General features: G+C 38.7%; 1 protein-coding gene across 3 annotated transcripts in view; it reads right to left on the bottom strand.

The window, feature by feature from the left end:
* The window catches only part of CDH13 (cadherin 13), a 1263374-nt gene that overhangs the window by 778694 nt on the left and 460836 nt on the right, over window positions 1-23844 (bottom strand). For all 3 annotated transcript variants that reach the window (XM_060185111.1, XM_060185110.1, XM_007528362.2), the window contains exon 3: window positions 12136-12344. In XM_060185111.1, coding sequence (XP_060041094.1) covers window positions 12136-12344 — 209 coding nt within the window. The remainder of the gene's footprint in view (window positions 1-12135; window positions 12345-23844) is intronic.

A 23844-nucleotide genomic window follows, 5' to 3' on the forward strand; every position in this document is an offset into this window, starting at 1 on the left:
GGGGCTCAAACCTGGAGCCTTACGCCTGCCCTTGTTAAGCGCCACCTGCGCGCTTAACCTGCTGCACTACTGACCGACTCTTCTACATTTTTTTTGGAAGTTATTTTAAAATTTTTTTATTAGTGACATAATAATTAACAAGATTGTTAACAGGGATGCAGCTCCATACAATCCCCACCAGCAGAGTTCCGTATCCCATTCCCTCCCTTGATAGCTTTCCTATTCTTTAACTCTTTGGGAGTATGGACCCAAGGTCATTGTGGGATGCAGAAGGTGGTAGGTCTGGCTTCTGTAATTGCTTCCCCACTGAACATGGGCGTTGACAGGTCAATCCATCCTCCCAGCCTGCCTCTCTTTCCCTAGTCCCCCACATTTTTTAAATTTAGTGTCCCTATATGGTATGGTCCAGAGGGAAGAATTTTCTGAAAGACCCCCCCACTCCCCCCCCCACACACATACACATAAGACAGAAATAAACTACAATTACTTTAGGCACTGGTCACAGGTTGAAAATGCTTGCTATTTATGTTATATCCTGTGACTAGACTTAGCTTTGCCTACACAAGCAATCAAACTGAGTATCAAGTAATAAAAACTGTGTGACTCATGAGGAGTTGCTACCCTAGCATCTATCACAGACCCAGGTCAAATAGGCCAAAAACTTCAGTTCTCTATACAGATAGGTGAACTGGTGAATATAATTAGCTTGGGGCCATCAGAATCTTCTTCCATATTTTATCTCCAGGTATTATTTCTGCCTCCAAAGTTTGGTGAAGACCATTTATTTCAGATTTATTTATGCAGTGGGTGCAGTCAGATTGAATCAATTGTAGTTCTCCTTTTCCTTTACTACATACTTTTTTGAGTTTTGAGATGAGAAATAAACAGACTTGTTCCATGGTCTGTACCCAAGAGTGTGTTCTTTCATCATTTTAGTTTCAGTTTTAATTTTACCTTCAGAAATAAAACCAGACTTTTCCAAAGTGTCTTAGGGGAACATTGACTTTTCACTCTCTCCATGATATTCTACTTTATGATTTCATGAGGAAAGTTTTGTTCAAGTATCAGTAGAACACTGACATTATCCACCCATGTAAAATTTCTTCAGGTATTTCATTTAATATTATACTACATTTTCATTTCTAATAACTTTTTTTCTCTGTCATGTTATCTCTAATAAGAGCAGCTATGCTAACTAGTGAAGGCCAGAGTGACCAAGCATCTCCATTCACCAGAGAAGAAGGAAGTTTAATAAAGAGGTTGCCGCATCTATATTTATACTTAGAATTCACTAGTGTTTGATTTATGGTAATAATAAAAGATAGGAGATTAGAAACACATCAGAGAGGCTAGAAAAAAAAGATTTTACAACATTATCCTATCAAATCACAGATAATGGGTAAAAATTTATCTCTGACAATGCCATATTCCTTTTACCTAAAAGGCCTCAGACACCTTGCAGAGAGTCAGCTGTGACAAGAACACTGAATAGAAGGGACAGCTGCAAATGTGGAGGCTGCTATGTGACCAGTTGTGAGCTGAAACTCCTTCTGTGTCTCAGTTTCTGAACTAAAGTGGGATCATCAACATTAAGGCATTTTTACGAGGATTTTATCAAATGATGCATGTGCTAATGCACCTTTAAATTATAAAAACATTAGGTTACATAAATTATAATTTTCAAGTATACTTGTAAAGCACTTTCCATTGAGACTGAAAACTATGAAGATGAGTGAAACAAGCTCTGAAGCCAAGGAACTCTTACCTTAGGGAACATCAACATTTGTTAACTTCATACTGTTTCCATTAGAATCTTTCTCTAAAAAGTCTAATCATGAAGTTTTTCTTTTCTCTTTTTTTAAATATTTATTTCTTTTTGTTGTCCTTGTTTTTTTTATTGTTGTAGTTATTATTGTTGTTTTTATTGATGTTGTCATTGTTGGATAGGACAGAGAGAAATGGAGAGAGGAGGGGAAGACAGAGAGGGGGAGAGAAAGATAGATACCTGTAGACCTGCTTCACCGCCTGTGGAGTGACTCCCCTGTAAGTGGGGAGCCGGGAGCTTGAACCAGGATCCTTGCTGGTACTTGCGCTTTGTTCCACCTGTGCTTAACCTCCTGCGCTACCACCCGACAACCTCTTTTCTCTTTTTTAATGTGTTACGACAGCATAGGAATTTTCCACCTACCCAAAAGTTCTTTGTAAGTCTTGCTCATCTTTAGGCTCATTTTTTAAAAAAAAATTCATAACCACTTTCAAATTTTTCCAAACCATTTTATAATCTTTATAGGAGAATAGGAAAGTAACAGTTCAGTTGTAAATGTCAGTATTACTAAAATAGCAGTGAATAGATGAAATTAGAAGACCCAAACCCAAAGAAAAACTAGTCCAGTTCTGCCATTTACTGACGAATGATGACACAGGCTAAATTCCTTAGCCTCCCTTAAGTTTGGTTACTTCCATATCTATAAAGTAGGAAAGATAGTATTAATGGAACGGGATAGCTACAAGAATTCAGATTCATGTTTGAGGACATCTCAGACAAAATATAGCATGTAGTAGGTACCTAGTGAATGACTTATCCCTCTATGACATGTAAAAGCTTCAGCAGGACTCCAGAGTTAACCCATCCAAATAGATAGTCATTTACTACTTGTATCTAATAAGCAATTCAAATATGGATAACCCTATAGGAAATTGTATGGGTAGTTTTAAAGCAAGTTAAAATAGAAGTGCCTTAAAGTCTGGCAATACCACTCCTAGATATCAATCCAAAGGACACAAAAATACTAACTTAAACGATATATAAACTCTATGTTTATAGCTTCACTATTCACAATGGCAAAAGTATAGAATTAGTCTAAATAACTATCAACAAATGACTGGATAAAGATATTATGGCTTATATATTTAATAGAATACCACTCTACAGCTAGAAAGGATGATACTAAATCCTCAGGACACAATAAATGGAGCTGGATGTGATTATCCTTGTGAACTAAGAAGTAAAAGGCAGCTATCAGATGTTTTTTTTTTTTTCTCATAAGCAGAATATAGATAATTAAATCAACCCATACAAAAATAAAATTGACTCATACAAAATCATCTCCTATACTTTATGAAAACTGTGGTAGTTATCAGAGGGAAAGGTGGGAGACAGCATGCACTTCAGTGGTGTGCGGTGACATAGAGATGTGAAACTTTACCCCTGAAATTGTATAATTATGTAAACTAATGTCAAATTACAAGTGGTAAAAATTGAAATATAGTAAAATAAAACCTGACTAGTATGATTTGAGATGTGTTATGTGTATAAAATACCCACTTCAGGGGCTAGGTGGTGGCTCACCTGGTTGAGTACACATATTGCAATGCCCAAGGACCTTGGTTTGAGCCCCCAGTCCCCACCTGCAGGGGGAAAGCTCTGTGAGTGGTGAAGCAGTGCTGCAGGTGTTTCTCTATCTCTCTCCCTCTCTATCACCCTTTTGATTTCTGGCTGTCTTTATCCAATAAATAAAGACCATAAAAACGTTTTTAAATATCCACTTAACAGACCGGGTGGTGGCGCACTTGGTTGAGTGTACATGTTATAGTGTGCAAGCCCTCAGTCCCCACCTGCAGAGGGAAAGTTTCACAAGTGGTGAAACAGGGTTTCAGGTGTCTCTCTGTCTCTCTATCTCCCCATCTCCCCCTTCCTTCTCGATTTCTGGCTGTCTCTATCCAATAAATAAAGATAATTATAAAAAAATAATAAAATAAAAAGTAAGATACCCACTTAATTTCAAAGTTTTCCTGTGAAATCAAAAGTAAAAAAAATGATAATAAGGTTGTCATTATTTACCAATATCCTTGATTAACAAGAAAGTATAAATTGCATTGGGCTAAATCTATGAATACTGTATGTATAATAGGAATGTAGATATATATATATGTATAATAGACTCTATTATCTATTTCACTCTCTATATAAAAGTCAACCCAATATACATATGTTGGATATTAGCATGTATGCCATATATATATATATATATGTGTGTGTGTGTGTGTGTGTGTGTGTGTGTATGTATATATATAAATGTATCTATATACATATATCTATATACAATATTATGCCACTGGGTATTCATAGTGTAATAATATGCATTATTAAAATATATTTTCTCTTTTGTTTTGCCTCCAGGGTTATCGCTGGGGCTCAGTGCCTGCACCACGAATCAACTGCTCCTGGAAGGCATTTTTTTCCCATTTTTTGTTGCCCTTGTTGTTACAGCCCTTGTTGTTGTTCTTATTGGTGTTGCTGTCATTGCTGTTGTTGGATAGGACAGAGAGAGAGGAGGGGAAACAGAGAGGGGGAGTGAAAGATAGACACCGGCAGACCTGCTTCTCTTCTTGTGAACGAACCTCCTGCAGGTGGGGAGCCTAGGGATCAAACCTGGATCCTTACACCTGTCCTTGCGCTTTGTACCATGTGCGCTTAACACGCTGCGCTACTGCCCAACTCCCATGTTTTCTCTTTTAATGTTACTATAAGAAAGCTTAGAATTATATATGTGACTCACACGATATTCCTACTGGACGATACTGCTATACAATAGGCAATTTTCTTTCCACAAGCCAAAAAAAAAGCTGTTTTTACAACCCAGATGCCTACCAACAGATGAGTGACTAAGAAAGTTATGTTATATCAACACAATTCAATGCTATTCAGCCATCAAAAATGATGAAGTCATCTCTTTTGTTTTATCTTGGATGGAACTTGAAGGAATTATGTCAAGGGAGGTAAGCCAAAAGGAGAAGGATGAATAAATGCTGAAAGCTTTCCCTCAGAGGTGGACCTTAAACAAGGACAGAAGGGAAAAAGCAAAGTGAAGCATACTGGGTGTGGTGTACTACACCAAAGCAAAGGAGAGGGAGTGGAGGGGAGGTGGCGAGAGGGTGTTGAGGTACTGCTGCATGATGGTGAAAAGGACCTAAGTTAGGAGTGAGAGTTTCTGCAGAAACCTATTATGAGGAGATGAGAAATTGTACACATGTATCAACCATAATGTAAACTATTAATATCCCCCAATAAGATGATAAAAAAGAAAATTCCTTTTAGTTATCTGTATTTTCTATGGGACTGTTTATTTTCCCCCAAGATTTAATTAAATTATTCTTCAGAATATTGTTTGTTTAGGTTCTGATCCACAAAGCAATCTCTTATGAACTTACTGAATCAAAGAATTCCCCCCCTATATTTGAACAGTATATTTCAACTAAGAGTCACAAACATGTCAGTTTAGGCATGTGTCAAAATCTAAATCTAACACCTTATTAAAGGCCTGATATTTATGTCCCCCAAATTTTCAAGCTACATATTTTCCCAATTTGGGAAACAGTTAAATGGGTTTTAATTTTCATTAATAGATGTAATTTTGGCTTCTAATCCAGTACAGGTTTGAGCCGTGTTTCCACCATACTGAAATGCTATGGTCTCTTTCACTTCATCTGTTTCTCTGTCTCTATTAAAAAGAGAAGAAAGTTATAATCCCCCTAAGAGACAAAATTTATAGTGGAAGTGATATTAATTTCAATTTATAAGTAGTTATGACATGTTTTATATTTTTATTTTAAACATTAAATAAAGACCCGATTCTGCCAAATTGATCCTTCCTCTGATTGCTCTTCTACTTTAAGTTTATGAAACTATTTCATATTGATTCTTGAAACTGGATTAGAAGCCAAAATTGCATATTTTAAATTGCATGTTTACACTTATGTTTGATCAGCCAAGATAAATAAGCTTTAAATTTTACTGTTTTTATTTCTGTCACAACTTTTCCTATTTTTAGAGATACTTAAAATGACCAAAAAAAAAAAAAAAATTAAATTGGGCGGTAGCACAGAGGATTAAGTGCAGGTGGCGCAAAGTGCAAGGACCTGTTTAAGGATCCAGGTTCAAGGCCCCGTCTCCCCACCTGCAGGGATTGCTTCACAAGTGTTGAAGCAGGTCTGCAGGTGTCTATCTTTCTCTCCCCCTCTCTGTCTTCCCCCTCCTCTCTCCATTTCTCTCTGTCCCATCTAGCAACAATGACAGCAATAACAACAACAGTAATAGCTACAACAATAAAAAAACAATGGCAACAAAAGGGAATAAATAAATTTTTAAAATTACCAAAAAAGAGGGGGATGATATTTTTTTGCATTTAATTTAAGCAAAATGATCAATATATAGGTTTTCTTTTACTGAGAACACATGCACTGACTCCCAGATAAAAAGTATAAATAGGGGGTCAGGCGGTAGTGTAGTGGGTTAAGCGCATGTGGCGCAAAGTGCAAGGACCAGAGGAAGGATCCCAGTTTGAACCCCCGCTTCCCCACCTGAAGAGGAGTAGCTTCACAGGTGGTGAAGCAGGTCTGCAGGTGTCTATCTTCCTCTTTCCCTCTCTGTCTCCCCCTCCTCTCTCCATTTCTCTCTGTCCAAATAACAACAACAACATCAATAACAATGATCATAATAACCACAACAATGGTAAAACAACCAGGGTAACAAAAGGGAAAAAAAATGGCCTCCAGGAGCAGTGGATTCATGCTGCAAGCACTGAGCCCTAGAAATAACCCTGGAGGCAAAAAAAAAAAGTATAAATAGTTCATAACAAACATTTTGATACTTCCAATTATTTTAGTGTTTATTAAGTGGATCCACAGAAATTAAAGAATCTTCTCTGGGAAGCTAGAAGAATCAATGTTTCATGTAAAATTGGTTTCTGAGGGGTGGAGATGTGTCATGCTCATTCATGATCCTTAATTTTCTATAAAGTGAGAATTTGAAAAGTGTATGGGAGGTAGAAAGGATTTGGTAGTCCCCATCTGACTGGTTTCTGATCACTGCATTTATTATCAATCTAGTTTTGTTGATACAATGATAACTCACATTTCATGACACTGAATTTTTGAATGTGTTTACTCAGTTAATCCTCAATACAGTACTTAGGATTGATTCTATTGTGAGTTCATTTTACACCTCAGAAAATTGAAGAAGAGGTGGTAAACATGGTGTTGGCACTAGTGTCAAGGCAGCTGGTTCCAGGGAAGTGCTTTTAGACTTCTTCCAGCAGGGAAGTTGGGCTCCTGAGTTTGAAAACTCAGAATTATGACCAGAATTAAACACAGAAAGTGAAACAAAGTTTAGTGCCACAATGGGGAAAGCCAGGCAGAACTAAATAAGTATTTTGGAGATGAAAAAATATTTAACCAGCCAGAGGAACAGTAAAAGAATAGTCTCTTGAGAGCAAAAATCATGATAGATCTTGAATTCTCAAAGGTGTTATCTAGGTCTGTTTGTGTTACTAGAGCCATGGTGGGGGGCAGTTCAGACAGAAGCAGCCAATATGAAGAGGATGAAAAGCATGTCTGATTTATGTGGTTTGGAATTTGGAGTAGGGCTGAAAGCTCAAACTCCAGTGTAGGAGGTAGTATGTAAGAGACTCTCATTTCACTCACACTTTGAGGTCATGAACACCAACTATTTGTCAGACACTGTGCTGGCTACTAAATACAGCAGTGAAAGAACTTGGAAGAATATAGACCACATTTATGTCTTCTAGAAACTTGTGCTTTCAATAGAGAGCTTTGCTTAAACAAGGTGAAACAAGGAGAGAGCAGCAGCAGCTGTGTTTCTCTCCTCTCCTCTCCTGGGTCAACTAGGAATACTAAAAGAGATCATCTGGAACCACAACAAGACAGGACTAGAATGACTTCAGGAACCCACCAAATCACTGGTGAGTACAAATACAGGTGGCGTGAGGACAGAGAGGAGTCTAGGGAGACATTAAGTGGCTGGTAACAATCCTGAAGTTTACCAGTTGAGACACCACCTCCAGTCTGTTTCACCAAAAAAAAAGATGGCAGAAGGGAGGAGAGGACTCTCCTAAGACTCACCAATGCAACTGTGAATCTCCATTGCTACTGCCCTCAGAAGCTACAGCAGGGGGAGGCTCTTGCTGACACCAGGGGACAGAGAAGTAACCAGGAAACTCAGGAGATCTATACCTCAGTGGCCTAGTGGTGGGGATGTGTGAAGCGACCCCCCTTGCAGGTGGGGAGCCGGGGACTCGAACCAGGATCCTTCTGCTGGTCCTTGCGCTTTGCACCACCTGCGCAGAACTTGACTCCTGTTCCCACATGCCTGACTTGGGTTTTAGTGAGATTACATTTATCTTAAAGACATTTCTTGGGGGCTGGGTAGTGGCTTGCCTAATTAAGTGCACACATTACCATGCACAAGGACTAGGGTTCAAGCTCTGGCTCCCCAACTACAGGGGGAAGCTTCATGAGTGGTGAAGCAGGTCTGCAGGTATCTGTCTTTATTCTCTCACTCTGCATCCCACCCAATTTCTTTCTGTTATATCAAATAAAAAATAGAAAGGAAAGCAATAGGGGAAAATGGCCCAAGAGTGATGAATTTGAAGTGTTGGCACTAAGTCCCAGCAATAACTTTCATGGCAATTTAAAAATTCTTTTTCCAAAACTTAGATCATGGGAAATTCATCCATGGGCTATCTCCCTGGGTATCTCACTGCCTTCCCTGAGTACAAATACCCTTTATTTTCTCTGGCTGCATTTTTCTGCTCCCAATTTCTCACTTCCATCTTGGGGTCATAGTGAGGACACTTAACCTCCATTTCCTTATCCTTTGTCTTGAAATTATAAAATTATAGCACTTATACGGTGGATGGCTCAGTGGTGATGGTACTGTACTTAGAAGAATGATTCTGTGATGTAAGTTCTATTTTTATTTCTGTTCCATAAATGACAGTGTTGAGATCAAGGTCTTCCATAGTAGAGCAGAAATTTAACAACAAAGTCAAAGCACTGTCACTATGCTATTCTTCCCCCAAATGTCTACCCTAATTTTTAACCCATATTTTCAGTTGTTCCCTAAACATCTCAGAAGATATTACCAGGCATATCAAATCATCACATTCAAGCCTAACAGGTATCTTTCCCAACCATTACCTCACTAAATAATTTAATAACATCTATATCTACCTAGGCTAGATGTTTTGGAATCACCTGAAGACTGAAACCTGAGTGTCTTTCTTCAAACCATACCTTCCATTTGTTGCTTTCCTCCATCACCGCTGGGTATCTCTAATTTAGGCCCTTACCTCTTGAACCCATGGACAGTGTCTTAGCCAGTCAGACAGGACAGACTGTAAGTGAGCAATGTGAGTGTTTGAATAGAGAAATCAAAATCTCAATGTCATCTTTTTTTCCAGCTTAAGTCAAGGAATGCCAACCAGCCATTGTCCTCTTTCCTCCAGAAGGAAACAACAACAGCAGCCCCACAGGAGGTTGTGAGGTTTACAGATAGTCCACATGAGAGCAAATACTGAGCAGCACATACCTAAAAGAGCCCCTCTTCATAAGATAGACTTTCATTTGCCTCTGCATACCTCGGTTTCCATATCTGTACAATGGAGACAGCAGCATATCTCTGACATGTGGTGAGAAGATGAAATGAGTCACCAGCTGTGGTCTGTAACAGCAGTGTCTGACACACAGTGGGCACCATGAAAACACCAGCTGCTGTTGCTAGCCCAGCTTCCCTTCTTCGCCCTTCTCCAAAGTCACAGAGCAGTCCCTACTTCCACTTCCTGCTCTACACTGAATAATCAAACATTTTTACCCCCCCACACCCAACCAAGGAACTGACTGCCTCTTGTGTTCATTTTTTTCTCTCTCTAGTTGTTAGTTTGGCTGCATGCTGTGGGGCTTCAAAATGCCAATAGAACACCTCTTTAAGGATTGTGTTCTCCTGAGAGGGGTTCTTTTGCTAGCAATCTTGTTCTCCTAACCCAACCCTTTTATTTTTTATTTTTGATGTTATATTGTGGACACATCTGGGCAGCCTCACAAGACCTATTTTCAAAACATAAAATTACTGGAAGCGGGAGCTGAATGCCCCATTCTGTTTGAGTCTGGCAAACTGAATGGCATAGCAGCCACCACTGAATTTTGTAAGAAGCAAACAATTGCAGTCAGGCTTTGTTGACAATGTGTTCAGACAGCGGTAAATGAGAAATAGTTGAGGCTCTGAGGGGCTTTGCCTCCAGAAGAATGTCTTTTTGGGACCTGTGAGTTCAGTTCTGCAAGACTGAATCTTTTCCATTTGAACCCAGGTCTCCTAGTCTGGCTAAGTGGAACTTGTTCTGAGAAGTGCCCAGAATTCCTTCTGCTTTACTTCCAGTTAAATACTATGGAACTGTCTTTTCCATATTTAAAGATGAGCCACCATCAGGATGAATAACATCCATATGTGTACATTCCACAAGCAAATTGTCTGATGAGAATCTCTGTACCATTTGTTCTTATGAAGTATTTTGCGGTGCACATTCTGCAAATTGTGTTGCTTTAGCTATATCCTGAATCATTCATATTACAAGTTAGTGAGATGCTGTGAAAATGACCATGCATAAGTAAAAGAAAATCTTACTTTTGTGGTGCCACTGGGTTTCCATACTAGAATATATATTCACTAATGTTCTCTTTTCTTTGAAAACAACAGTGGTGCACTGTGGATTCATTTTTACTTTGCTATCTACCTTTAACTCTGAGATACACAGATATTAGAGTGAATTGTGTACTTTTGTCCAGCCCATGGCAAATAGATTTCATCCCTAGGAACAACTTGAAATGATCAATAGATAGCAGCTTCCAGAAGCACTGTATTGGGAAATACTCAGGTCCAGCCAAGGGTGATCAGCAATAGCTGCTGTGAGTATGGTGATGGAGTGGGGCAATGCGCATGCCACTTAGTTGCTATCCCAGACAGTTTAACTCTGCTAGTCTGTAGATAAAGAAGTTATATGATTCTTTGAAAATCATGCAGACAGTACTGGCAGGAAAGCAGCACTTGTATTGGCAGTTGTATTGTCTCTGCTCTCCAGCTGTAGAAACAAGTGTTCACTCTACTACCCACACTCTACCACTGGCTAACAGATAAAGCAGGGTTATAAAAAGTATGGCAGATGGAGAAAAACAGGAAGAATCAAAGTTTTCAAAATTGAATAAGAACAGACCAGCACTCAGGAGGAAAGGTCAGCTGCACTAAGTTGGGGACACACTGTTACGACTGCTACTATTTTGCAGGATCTTCCTATATGTTTTTCCTTTCTGCGTGGGAGGTGAGAATTCTACCACTGAACCACCGATGCCTAGCTACTCTTTCCTTTCTGCAGTCAAGAAGTTACAGGATGTATTAGTCACTGGTGAATGAGGAATGGCTAGTTCATCGCAGAAAAAAATTCTCTGGGTGACACAGTCAGGAATCTGGAGTGCAGTTTGTGATACTGCTAAAGTGTGTGCACATGTGCAGGTGCAGCTATTAATTTAATATGCATTTGGAAGGGAATGGTATCAGTGAATGGCAAAGGAGCCTCACCAGTGCCATAGGCAATCGTTGTTTCACTACAAACTCTAGTGAACTACTGTGGCTCTTCTTTGATCAACATACATCTCCTATCCGTGGATAAGAGCATCCTGATTTACTTTGAAGAAGTGTCTCCTTTTCACTGCCAGGCCACAGGTTTTAGGTGAGGTTGATGCCACCTAAATATAGCATATAGGATACAAGATAAAGAATGCAGATTGTAACCTAAATTTAGCCAACTAGATCGTGACAGCCCAATCAATACAGTTATTGTTTTGGGTATGGATATATAATCTAAAGAAAGTTCAGATTAGATTTTAAGCTTGTCTGATAGTATAAGGAAGATCTGTTTCATTATGGGTGATTTAAGGTGATTTCTGACTGGGATAATGAAGTAGAACTGCTAAGACCTCCACATTGGGAGAACTGTGACTAAAGTCAACAGAAGGAAAATGGGGTTATAGATGGATAGGAACCAACGTGTCATTATCTGGGCACTGTTGTATGCCCTAAGGCAGTTATCTCTAGAATATTTGTTACAGAAGTCAATAAATTCTACCTGACCCCAACATTTTCAACAAATGTGGGCTTTTCTGTTTTTGTAACAGCAACAACAAAAAAAAGATGCTCATCCATTAATAAACTAATGTCCCATTTTTAATACTAGACCTGCAGACATCAATGTTACCTGTTGGATCCAATTCATCCCAAATAGTAATTACCTGCAAGGAGCCCTGGATGTCCTTTCCTCCAACAATCACAAGTTCTGCCATGTCTTCTGCATAGGGAGTCCGGGCATGAACAAACAGAGTCTTGCCCACTGCAGTTATGTTTCTCAGGGCAACTAAACCACCATCATTGTTCACTCTGAAGTATGGGCTTGAAACCTCATAGTGTAGCTTGTCATTTCCTTTACAGTCACTGAAGTTCACTGGTGAAAACAGAAGACAAATGAAATAGAATTTGAGTAGGTCAAACAGATTAGTCCTAAGCATAGCTCTGACAATTAAATATTAGGTTGCTACTCCCTAAGGATTTCATGGCCTCTAAGAATAACTGGAATCAATGTGTGCATGTTAAATTTTCACAAACTATTCTAACAACATCTACCATTTTTGAGTGACATCTTAGTGTCAAGTTCTGTGTCAAGGACTGTATAGTCAGTTTCTCCTAGCAATTCTAGTCTATAGCAGCATTTCCCAATTCTATTTTCATTACCTACTATCAGGAATTTTTTCAGATAAGTTTAATCGCCACCTCTCATGTTATTTTAAAGAAATACTACATATCTGTTGATTTACTGCATGTATAATTGTACTGCTACTACTCACACATACCTGTTTGCATCTCAGGCTACATGATTACTTTTGTGGGCAACACAGCCTCAACAAAAATGTATATTCTGTAAATACTATTTTCCATTATACAGAAGAAACTGAATTTAGGAGATACTAAAATATAGAAGGCCATAAATTCAGAAAAAACAAGACCTTGTTCACAGTCTAATCTGTCTCTAGAGTCCAAGCTGCTGACTAGGAAGAATGAGAGAAAAGGGGCAGTTGTCCCAATCCCAGTTTCCTCACTATGTTCCCTGACATCAATCAGAAACACCAGGTAAGAATTTACTGAGGTCAGAACACTGTAGGAAAAACATTTTTCAACTCTTCTCAACTTGTATCAAGTAAGCAAAGATAGCAAAATTAGACCTTTGTTTATTTTAGACAAAATTTATGAACACAGAAGCAGATGCTTTAGATGATGTTTTTTTTTCAAGGCTATTAAAATCATTCAGAGAACATTTTTAAATAATAGTAACACCCACCCCACTTAAACCTGAAATTCTTAGTATAACCAGATATAAATGAGTTTTGAACACTAGAGTCTCTTCCAGGCTACACAGACTGACTGAATAAAATCACAGCCAAGACCCAGTATTTTACACAGAACACTGCTTGCCAAAGAGACAGGTCTCTATATTTTCTTGCCACCCCTAGGTGACACAGGCATATTAGGAATTACTATTGTCCCTATGTGTTCAGAAAAATCAGTCTTAATGATAGGTTCCTAAGCCTTTCTAAATCCTTAACTGATGTGTAGTATGTCAGTGATCTTGGGAACATTGTCTATCATTTTTATACATCAATGTCTTCATCTGTAAAGCAGGACAAGTAAGATTAACTACTTTACAGGTAGTATAATTTTTATGGTTAGTATTAAATTATATATATGTGTGTGTGTGTATATATATATATATATATATATATATATATATATATACATATATATGTGTGTGTGCATAAAGGACTTGGAACAAAACTTGGTATTTGACAAATAAGAATTATTGTTATTGCAATTCTGGATATATATATGCGTGTGTGTGTGTGTGATTATTTTTTCTATATAGTTTCCATCTTCTAGCTAGTTTTCTGCCTGCCTTATGGGTCCTTCCACCACTTTCTAGTCAGGTAGCTGTGTTCCTGCAGGCCTGCTGTTACCATGGAGATGGTTACTATAGGTATCTCTGTAAAGGCTAAAAGAGGGAGACAGGTGAATCTGATCCAGACTTGCTCATCTTTGAATACTCCACTTTTGTGGGCAAAACCTGACCTGTCTCCTGTGAGAGTTGGGAAGAAAAATGGTATCAAAAGAATACAGAGAGATTGGTCAACATCAGACCACCAGATCTGCATAACTAAGACTCCAGAGACTCAAAGTAAGATTCCCTGCATTATAATATGTCAGAGTTGAGTAGGAATCTGTTCTCTCGCTCTCTCTTTTATTCCTTCTCTGTCTCATAAAAGTAAGAAAATAAACCAGAAATCTTTAAAAAATGATACCTAATCAACGCAAATAGTACCACCTTGGTATGCTTCACTTCAGACTATGTCCAGAGACATCAGGCATGGAATGTAAACCCTTCAGCCTCATTACTCAGGTGAGACCTTGCCTTTCATAGGATTCTCTAATCCCATTCCAGGTGATTCACTTCCTAACAAAGTTACAAAACCTAGATATAGACCAGGTCCCATGAGATAGAGCATATGTTCACATGTATCTATAAATTAGGGCAAAATATATACCTGAAAGCAAAAGTAAACAATAGTCTGTAGTGAGTTAGTACAAAGTTCATAATGAAATAGTGTCTACTTGGACTTAGATACTTTCCTCACCTATTTTCTATTATACTTTCCTCACTCACTCCCAAGCTATCTTTATCAAAGAAAGGACACCAAAAACTGAATAAGGGCAAGAGACAGGCATACTTTAAGGATGATGACTCTTTAGTCAATATCAGGCTACCCCATCAGCTGGGGCCCTATTCAGGGAATCCTGAGACTTCCAAACAGACATGATTGGCCTAGACCTTGAATAAATCCCTCTCTACATTGTTACTGGTCATTATTATCAGGAACAACACAATAGATCCCTTTGTGGACCCCCATAAAGCCTTTCCCTCAACTTGGATCAACAATAGTAGAGAATGTTCCATCCTCCGAAGAGAGGCTGGACAACATATTCTATGCTACACCAGAGGAAGATAGGTCCTGATATTGGGGCATTTGGGTACGTTCCTAATCATGACCACAGAATGTGAACTTGGATGTACAGAGATGCAAAAGTCACATAGGCTCTTAAGCTGAATATGGGCCCCAGATCACATCAAATCAATGGGGTTTACAGTTAACAATATTTATACAACTTCTCCATATTTGAGAGCTACTCTCTTCCCAGATCCAGCTTTCTGGTCCTTTTCCCAGCCATGACATCATCTCCCCAGACAATAACTAGGATCCACCTGCATATTAGATTTCGGGCTCAGGGGAAAAAAACAAGCAAGCAAGCAAACAAACAAACAAACAAAAACTAGTATAGCCATAGGCCCTTTGGCATATAACTAAAATATGCCTACTAGCTATCTACAAAACAGAGCCCCTCCACCCCCACAACTCTTCATCTGCACTACTCCAGTCTTTAGGTTCATGATTAGTCAACAATTTGTTTGGCTTTATATGTTAACTCTCTTTTCAGCCACCAACTTCCAGATGATACCATGATGCCAGCCAGACTTCCCTGGACAGACAATCCCACCAATGTGTCCTGGAGCTCCGATTCCCCAGAACCCTTCCCCACTAGGGAAAGAGAGAAGCAGGCCGAGAGTATGGATTGACCTGTCAAATACCATGTTCAACAGGGAAGCAATTACAGAAGCCAGACCTTCCACCTTCTGCATCCCACAATTGCCTTGGGTCCATACTTCCAGAAGGTTAAAGAATACGAAGGCTATCAGAGGAGGGGATGGGATATGGAGTTCTGGTGGTGGGAATTGCATGGAGTTGTACCCCTCTTATCCTATGGTTTTGTCAGTGTTTCCTTTTTATAAATAAAATAAAATACATAAAAAATGATATCAAGTGAAAGAAATAAAAATGCTGATAGCAGATTGAACAAAGTTGTTATATACTGTTCAAATGGATTACTTGTAAACACAATTTCTTATAAGGGGTTGGGTGGTAGTACACCTGGTTAAGCACACATGCTATAATGTGCAAGGACCTGGGTTCCAGCCCTCCACCCTCACCTGCAGGGGAAAAGCTTCCAAGTGGTGAAGCAGGGCTGTGGGTGTTTCTTATCTTCCCTTTCCCTCTCGATTTCCAACTGTATCTATCCAATAAATAAATAACAGTAACTACAAAATACAAAAGTATAATTTCCTACACATTGATATTCTTTTTCCTGCAAGAATGACACTACACTAAGATTGTGACAGCAATGACTTCTCATATTATTTAGGGAAGGTACTTAAATCTTTTTTTCCTTTAATTCATGATTTAACAGTGTTTTTACAAAATTATATTATTTCAGGGGTATAATTTCACTCTCATATGTGATGTGTACAATTCCCCTCCTAAGGTAGGTACTTTTTTTTTCCTCTGAGAAATATGACAGTGAAGCTGAATGAAACTAACTCACAATCTACACTCATACCCCTGGCCAACTATATTACTTCCTTCAGTCTCTCAGCTCCAGCCTTACAATTTTGCCATACATTAATACCTGATCTACTTGTCACACAATACTTTAATTCTCACATATTATTTATTTTAAAAAATATTTAAAGATAAATCTAAGGAGTTATTCGACCTTGTATGCACTAAAGACTTTTCACAATGATGTGTGTCCTAATTGTTATAAATGGTGGTCTGGGCATTTCTTCTCATTCATTCTTCACTTAGACAAATTCATGTCTAGATGTACCCTACTCTGACTTCTTGATTTTTGAATAACACATCTCAAATAAACCATACAGGATTGAGAAAGACACAAATCTAAACTTTCCATGACAGCAAGTATAGTAATATATACATTATATAGTATCTGAAACATATATATGAATATTCAATCAAAAGAGAAATAATTCACCATACTTTTTTTTTTCTTCTTTCTCCTAGGGAAAAGAGACTACTTGCCCAGTAATTATAACCTCACCTTAAATTCCCTAATAAAGGGCACAACTGATAGCATCTGTCTTCATCATTGTCCTCTATTATTAAGTATGCTATAACAACCAAAAGGCCAGTAATTTTCAAACTTTTAAAAATAAAGGATAGAGTGAGTATATGTTTATAGGCAGTGTTCAAGAACATAATATGAATAAAACTGAGTTTTTCATGTATATGTATTTTTAAAATATTTGTTTCTATAGAGACAACCTCCTAAGTAGCTTGAAATGATACCTTGAGGATAACTGAAATGAAAAATTCTAATAAACAATTAAACTTGTGAATAAATCTTCAGACCCTCTATCTGAAGGGGAGAGGGTGAATTATTTGTATTATCCTAAACTTACAGACAAGACCAGGTGTGTTCAGGGTGGTATGGCTACAGACTATTCTAAACCTACAAAGGACTTCCTTATGCAGTTAATTACTATGAGATTTAAAATAGCTCCTGGAAAGAAACATTTTTACATATGATATACTGTACATGGGGATTTACTGGAATCAATTGCACAACATCATTCTTTGAGATAATCTTTGAACACCCCAGGAGAAGAAAGGGGGAAGCAAAAATTCTCTACCTAAGGGGAAAATGCAAATTAGATGAATGGCACCACTCAGTGTTTCAATTATGCTTTCAGCATGTTTCCACTCAAAATATCCTCTGGGCTTAATGCAAAAGTCACAAAAAGACAAACTTTAGCTGGGAAACAAAAACCACAATTGAAATGGGGAATTTGGCACTTGAATTAAGGGGTTTAATTTTCCTGACCTTGATTTTATGCTTTTCTATTTCTTTCTTTTGTATGTGGTTCTTAGGGATGAAAATCCAAAAGGCATAGATTTCTTACCATCTAGAAATGTATAAAGGAGTAAATTAAGCTGTATTATGATCCCGGGAAATATGAAAATGCAGATAGATTTAAATTTTTCTGCAAAATATAAAGCAGTCTTACTCATGTAGATAAGCATGAGCTAATATAATTTGTACTGTTCTTTATAAACAGTTTGGAGGTTAGTCTGTGACCTATACAGCTATATTTTTCAATGTATAAATGATCCTAAAACATATATATTCCTAGTTTTAATTATGTAAGTAGTAGGAGTTTTCAGGATTCGTGGCCAGATCATAGCAGGAGAGTGAGCTCTCCTCAGCTATGCTGGAATCTGAGTCCCTCCCACAGACAGACATGCATGGGTCCCTGTCTAGCATCCTAAATCTGTACACAAAAGAGGGTTGTTTCATTCCTATACTGATAATAGAAAAGTTTCACATTTTTCAATGTCTGTAATGTAACTGTCCTAAATATAACTAGTTTTAACTATTAATGTATATTCAACTGGTTTGAATTTTAATTAAAATTAAATTTAGTTTAAATTTTCTAGGGCTGGGCAGTGGCACACCTGGTTGAGCACACACAGTACTACGCAGAAGGACCCAGGTTAAAGCCCCCTGTCCCCACCTGCAGGGGGAAGCATGAGTGGTGGAACAGGACTGCAGGTGCCTCTCTGTCTCTGTGCCTCTCTGTTTCCCCCTCCCCCTCAATTTATGGCTATCTCTACCCAATAAATAAAGAAAGAAAACAAAAAATTAAATTTTCTAAAAAAAAAAAAAATTCACAAATGGTTCTCAGGAATGTGAGTACTAGCTCCTTCCCACGCTACACTGAAGACTAGTCAAAATTCTATGCAGCCGAGAATAAAATGTTAGCTCTTCCTGAGACTACCCAGTGTCCTAGTGTTCCCTGTCTACTTAGTAAAACAGAACTCAATTGTTCCATCAGCAGGAAGGGCATTCAGATTGATTGATGTGCAAAGCCTTTGCAGGGGCATAAAATAAATTAAAATAACACTTAGGTGCCAAGTAACAGTACACCTGGTAGAGTGCACATGTTATCATGCCTAAGTACCTGGGTTCAATCAAAGGTCCCCACCTACAGTAGATTAGATTCATGAGCAGTAGAACTATGCTGCAAGCATTCCTCTGTCTTTATCTCTCTTTACCACCCTCTCTTTCTTTCTATTTCCGTATCAGAAAAACAAAAAAGCCACAAGAAGTAATGCTGTTGTTGTGTAAGCACTGAGACTTAGAAATAAATCTATTGGCAAATAAATAAATACATTTATGCCTCTAGATACCAGTGGGATACTAAGGAATATAAAAAGCACTTACTTGATGGTCTATATCCTGGAGAAAGTGCATCTGATGTTTGTGAACTAAGTGCTACCTTTTCACTTTTTTGCCCCCCTAGGTTACTGCTGGGGCTCAGTGTCTTTATGATAACTCCACAATTTTTAGTGGCCATTTTTTTCCTTTTTCTTCTCTCCCTCTCTCTCTCTTTATCTGACAGAGACAGAAAGAAATGGGCAGGAAAGAGATAGATGAAGAGACACAACTGCAACTTGCTCCACCACCACTCTTGAATCTCCTCCCTTCTCCCACCCTGTAGGTGGGAGAGGGGTTTGAACCAGGGTCCTCCTACATGGAAATATGTATGCTCTATCTGGTATGTCACTACATGACCTCCTGAAAACTTCCTTAGGCCAAACAAAGGGATTCTCTGAAGGCATTTACTTTCATTTACTGAGCATTCTCAATTCTCATGCACTCTTGTCAATCCAGGTTTCATTCATGCCCAACCCCACTCATACTGGTACAGATCCCTGCCTAATACAATAAGCATATTCCCAGTCTTCATTCACTCGCATTCCTGATTCCTGAATTTACTTAACTGTACTGTGTACTTCATGTTTGGTCTGTTGTCAGAAATGATATCCATAAAAATTCTGTAAAGTTCTAGGCATATTCCTAAACAGTAAGCCAGAAGTAGCTTTAATATGCACTGGCCTTGGAGTTTTAATATTTACAGAATGCATATAAGCTAATTATGGGCCCCAGATCACATCAAATCAATGGGGTTTACAGTTAACAATATTTATACCCTTTTCCCATGCTGGGGAGCTGCTCTCTTTCCTGATCCAGCTTTCTGGTCCTTTTCCCAGCCATGACATCATCTCCCCAGACAATCATTAGGATTCTGATTTTAGGCTCAGGAAAAAAAAACAAAACACTAATCTAGCTACGAATCTAGGCCCTTTGAAATATAACTGAAGTATGCCTACTAGCTATCTAAAAAAAACCCCAACACTTCATCTGCACTATTCTAGCCTTTAGGTCCATGATTGTTCAAAAATTTCTTTGGCTTTGTATGTTAACTCTCTTTTCAGCCACCAGGTTCCAGATGCTAGCAAGATGCGACCAGACTTCCCTGGACAGACAACCCCACCAATGTGCGTGCCTTGGAGCTCTGCTTCCCCAGAGCCCTTTCCCACTGAGGAAGGAGAGAGACGGGCTGGGAGTGTGGATCTGCCTGTCCTGTGGGTGCCCATGTTCAGCGGGGAGGTAATTGCAGGGGCCAGACTTTGGGCCTTCTGCATCCTGCTATGATCTTGAGTCCATACACCCAGAGGGTTAAGGAGTGGGGGGGCTATCAGGGGACGGGAAGGGATGTGGGGGTCTGGTGGTGGGAGTTGTGCCCCTTTTTTCCTATGGTTTTTGTCAATGTTTCCTTTTTATAAATAAAATTTTTTAGGGAGTCGGGCTGTAGCTCAGCGGGTTAAGCGCAGGTGGTGCAAAGCACAAGGTCGGCATAAGGATCCCGGTTCGAGCCCCTGGCTCCCCACCTGCAGGGGAGTCGCTTCACAAGCGGTGAAGCAGGTCTGCAGGTGTCTATCTTTCTCTGCCCCTCTCTGTCTTTCCTTCCTCTCTCCATTTCTCTCTGTCCTATCTAACAACGACAACATCAATAACAACTACAACAACAATGAAAAACAAAAAGGACAACAAAAGTGAAAATAAATAAATAAAATATTTTTAAAAAATTTTAAAAAAACAGTATTAATACCATCTCATGCATGAATTCCAACTTTGATAACAATAAAGTTTCATTTCTATCATGTTACAATAATGGATGATTCTATCAAGTGATCTTCAACAGGAACCTTTTTTTTTTTAACCAGGTAAACCCTTAAAGGCATTCTTTTGGGGGGAAAAAGAAAAAGACAGAACTCACATCTACTTTCAGGGACATTTCCTCTGCTTATTATTAAAAACTGGAGTGGGACCTCTGAAGTTAGTCTTTTCTGTTGGGGTCTTACATTGTCCTCTTTCCAAAGATGCATTAAATCATAACAAACTATATTCTGAAAGAACATAGAACACTGTCTATCTCATGGTGATTATAATCACTATGAATTTGTGTTTCAAATTAGAATTACTTTATGTGGCATAGTTCCTGAAACGGTATACACTCAGTCATGTTTGTGGAATGAATAAATAGAAGAACAGCTTAACTTGGCAGCTAACCAAATTGAAATTTCCCAAACAAGCTTAAGAATGATACCCCAAACTCATATAAAGATTTGAGTACGTTAATTTGAAAGTAACCAGGTCAGGAACACATAAATCACAGATTCAAAAATTTGATAATCAACAAATTTCAGAATAGTCCTCTATGATTAGAGTTAGACATAATGAGCTCAGCAATCTAGTAGAATGGACTAAAGAAGGAACCATAATTTTTCAAAACACAAACTGAATCTTTTTAATATATAGGCTGTGTAATTGATATGCAGACTCTCTCAAAAGCCTAGATCAAGTAGATCAGAAGCAACCAATAGCAGAGTTATATTCAAGATACTGGGTACTGTACAGCAAACCATAACAAAAGGACTTTTCAAAGTTAACCCAATTACCAAATAATGTGATGATAACATTAACTATCGATTGTCTTTTTGAACCCTAAGACAGCAGGAACCTCACATCTCCACTATAGAGCCCCTACTTCCACCAGTCCTGGAGCCATTGGATAGGGCCCACTTTCCCGTATGCCTCTCCCAATCCATATCAAATAATATTGCAACTGCCGATCACAACCTAAGCAATGCAATGATTGCCACCTTAACATGCTTCACTTCAGACTATGTCCAGAGACTTCACGTGTGGAATGACAACCCTTCAGCTTCATTACTCAGGTGAGACCTTTCCTTCCATAGTATACTCTAATTCCATCTCAGGTGGTTCACTTTCTAACAAAGTCCCAAAACCTAGATATATACCAGTTTCTGTGAGAGAGAGCATATGTTCACACGTATCCGTAAACTACTGCAAAATATATACCTGAAAGCAGAAGTACACTAGAGTTTGGAGTGAGTACCCCCCTAACACTTCCTCTCCACTATTCCAAGCTTTGGGTCCATGATTGCTCAACAATTTGTTTGGCTTTGTATGTTAACTCTCTTTTCAGTCACCAGCTTCCAGATGTCATCAGGATGCCGGCCAGGCTTCCCTGGACTGAAGACCCCACCAATGTGTCCTGGAGCTCCGCTTCCCCAGAGACCCATCCTACGAGGGAAAGAGAGAGGCAGACTGGGAGCATGGACCGACCAGTCAATGCCCATGTTCAGCGGGGAAGCAATTACAGAAGCCAGACCTTCTACCTTCTGCAACCCACAATGACCCTGGATTCATGCTCCCAGAGGGATAGAGAATGGGAAAGCTATCAGGGGAGGGGATGGGATATGGAGATTGGGTAGTGGGAATTGTGTGGAATTGTACCCCTCCTACCCTATGGTTTTGTTAATTAATCCTTTCTTAATTAAAAAAAAAGGAACCATAAATGTTTTTTTAAAAAAATTATTAGTGATTTAATAATGATTTGCAAGATTGTAAGATAATAGTGGTATAATTTCATAGAGTTCACACCACCAAGATTCTGTGTCCCACCCCCTCTATTGGAAACTTCATTATTTTTTTATTCCTCTGGGAGTATGGACCAAAATTATTTTTGGCATGTTGAATGTGGGATTTCTGACTTCTGTAATTGCTTCTCCAATAGACATTAGTATTGGCAGGGTGATCCATACCCCTAGCCTCTTTCTATCTTTCTCTAGTTGGGTAGGGTGGGGCTCTGGATAGGTGAAGCTCTGGAACACATTGGTGAGGTTGTGTGCCCAAGGAAGTTAGGAGAGAATAAAAGTAGGGTCTGCAACTTGTACAATAAATTTTCTAACCAAATATTTATTATATAGGCTGAGACACCCTCCTCTCTTACCCCCTACCTCACATCCCTCAATTATTCTATCTACTCAAGTGACTACATAAGAGAAAGTAAGGTATATATCCTAATCTCTTCTGACAGCATAGGCATTATTGTCAACACTTGATAATCTTTAGAAGAAAAAAGATATACAAATGTCCAAGAGATATATACCGGCAAAAAATTTATATCAACTAAAGAACAATTATTGTCCCTATGACAACCTTTATTAGAATGATCAAACAAGTAAATGCAGTAAAACTCAAGTAAACTTTAGACCCCACTAAGATCCAAGGTGTATTTCCTCCCCAACTTTAGGACAGACTCTGTAGTTCAATTTGGATACAACAAATGGCACTCATTGCTTTATAAAAAGCTTGGATAAAAGGGCAAGAGACTGGATCACTTAACGGTGGCATCTTTGGTCAGATCACCCCATTACCTGAGGCCCAAGTCAGGGAATCCTAGGATTTCCCCATAGACATAATGAGCCTATACCTCTAACAGATCCCTCTCTCCATCATCACTGGTCATTTCCATCAGAAATGTCATCATAAGGGCCTCTCCAGGACCTTGCCCTTACTATAAAATAGCAATGATAGGGACTATCCCACTGTCCTAAGGGAGGCTGAGTCAGTCTACTTTGCTACTTGAGGAAGACTGGTCCTGAAATGAGTACAGTCTAGAATGTTCCCAGCTGTAACCATGGACTCAGAGCTCAGACTTAAAGGGACTCAGAGGTTAAAAAGTCTCTTGTGCAAAATATGAATATACATGGACCTTTGGTCAGATTGATAGATTGATGGAGTAAACAGTTTATTGTATTTATATATTT

Source organism: Erinaceus europaeus, chromosome 2, assembly GCF_950295315.1.
Source record: "Erinaceus europaeus chromosome 2, mEriEur2.1, whole genome shotgun sequence".
NCBI lineage: Eukaryota > Metazoa > Chordata > Mammalia > Eulipotyphla > Erinaceidae > Erinaceus > Erinaceus europaeus.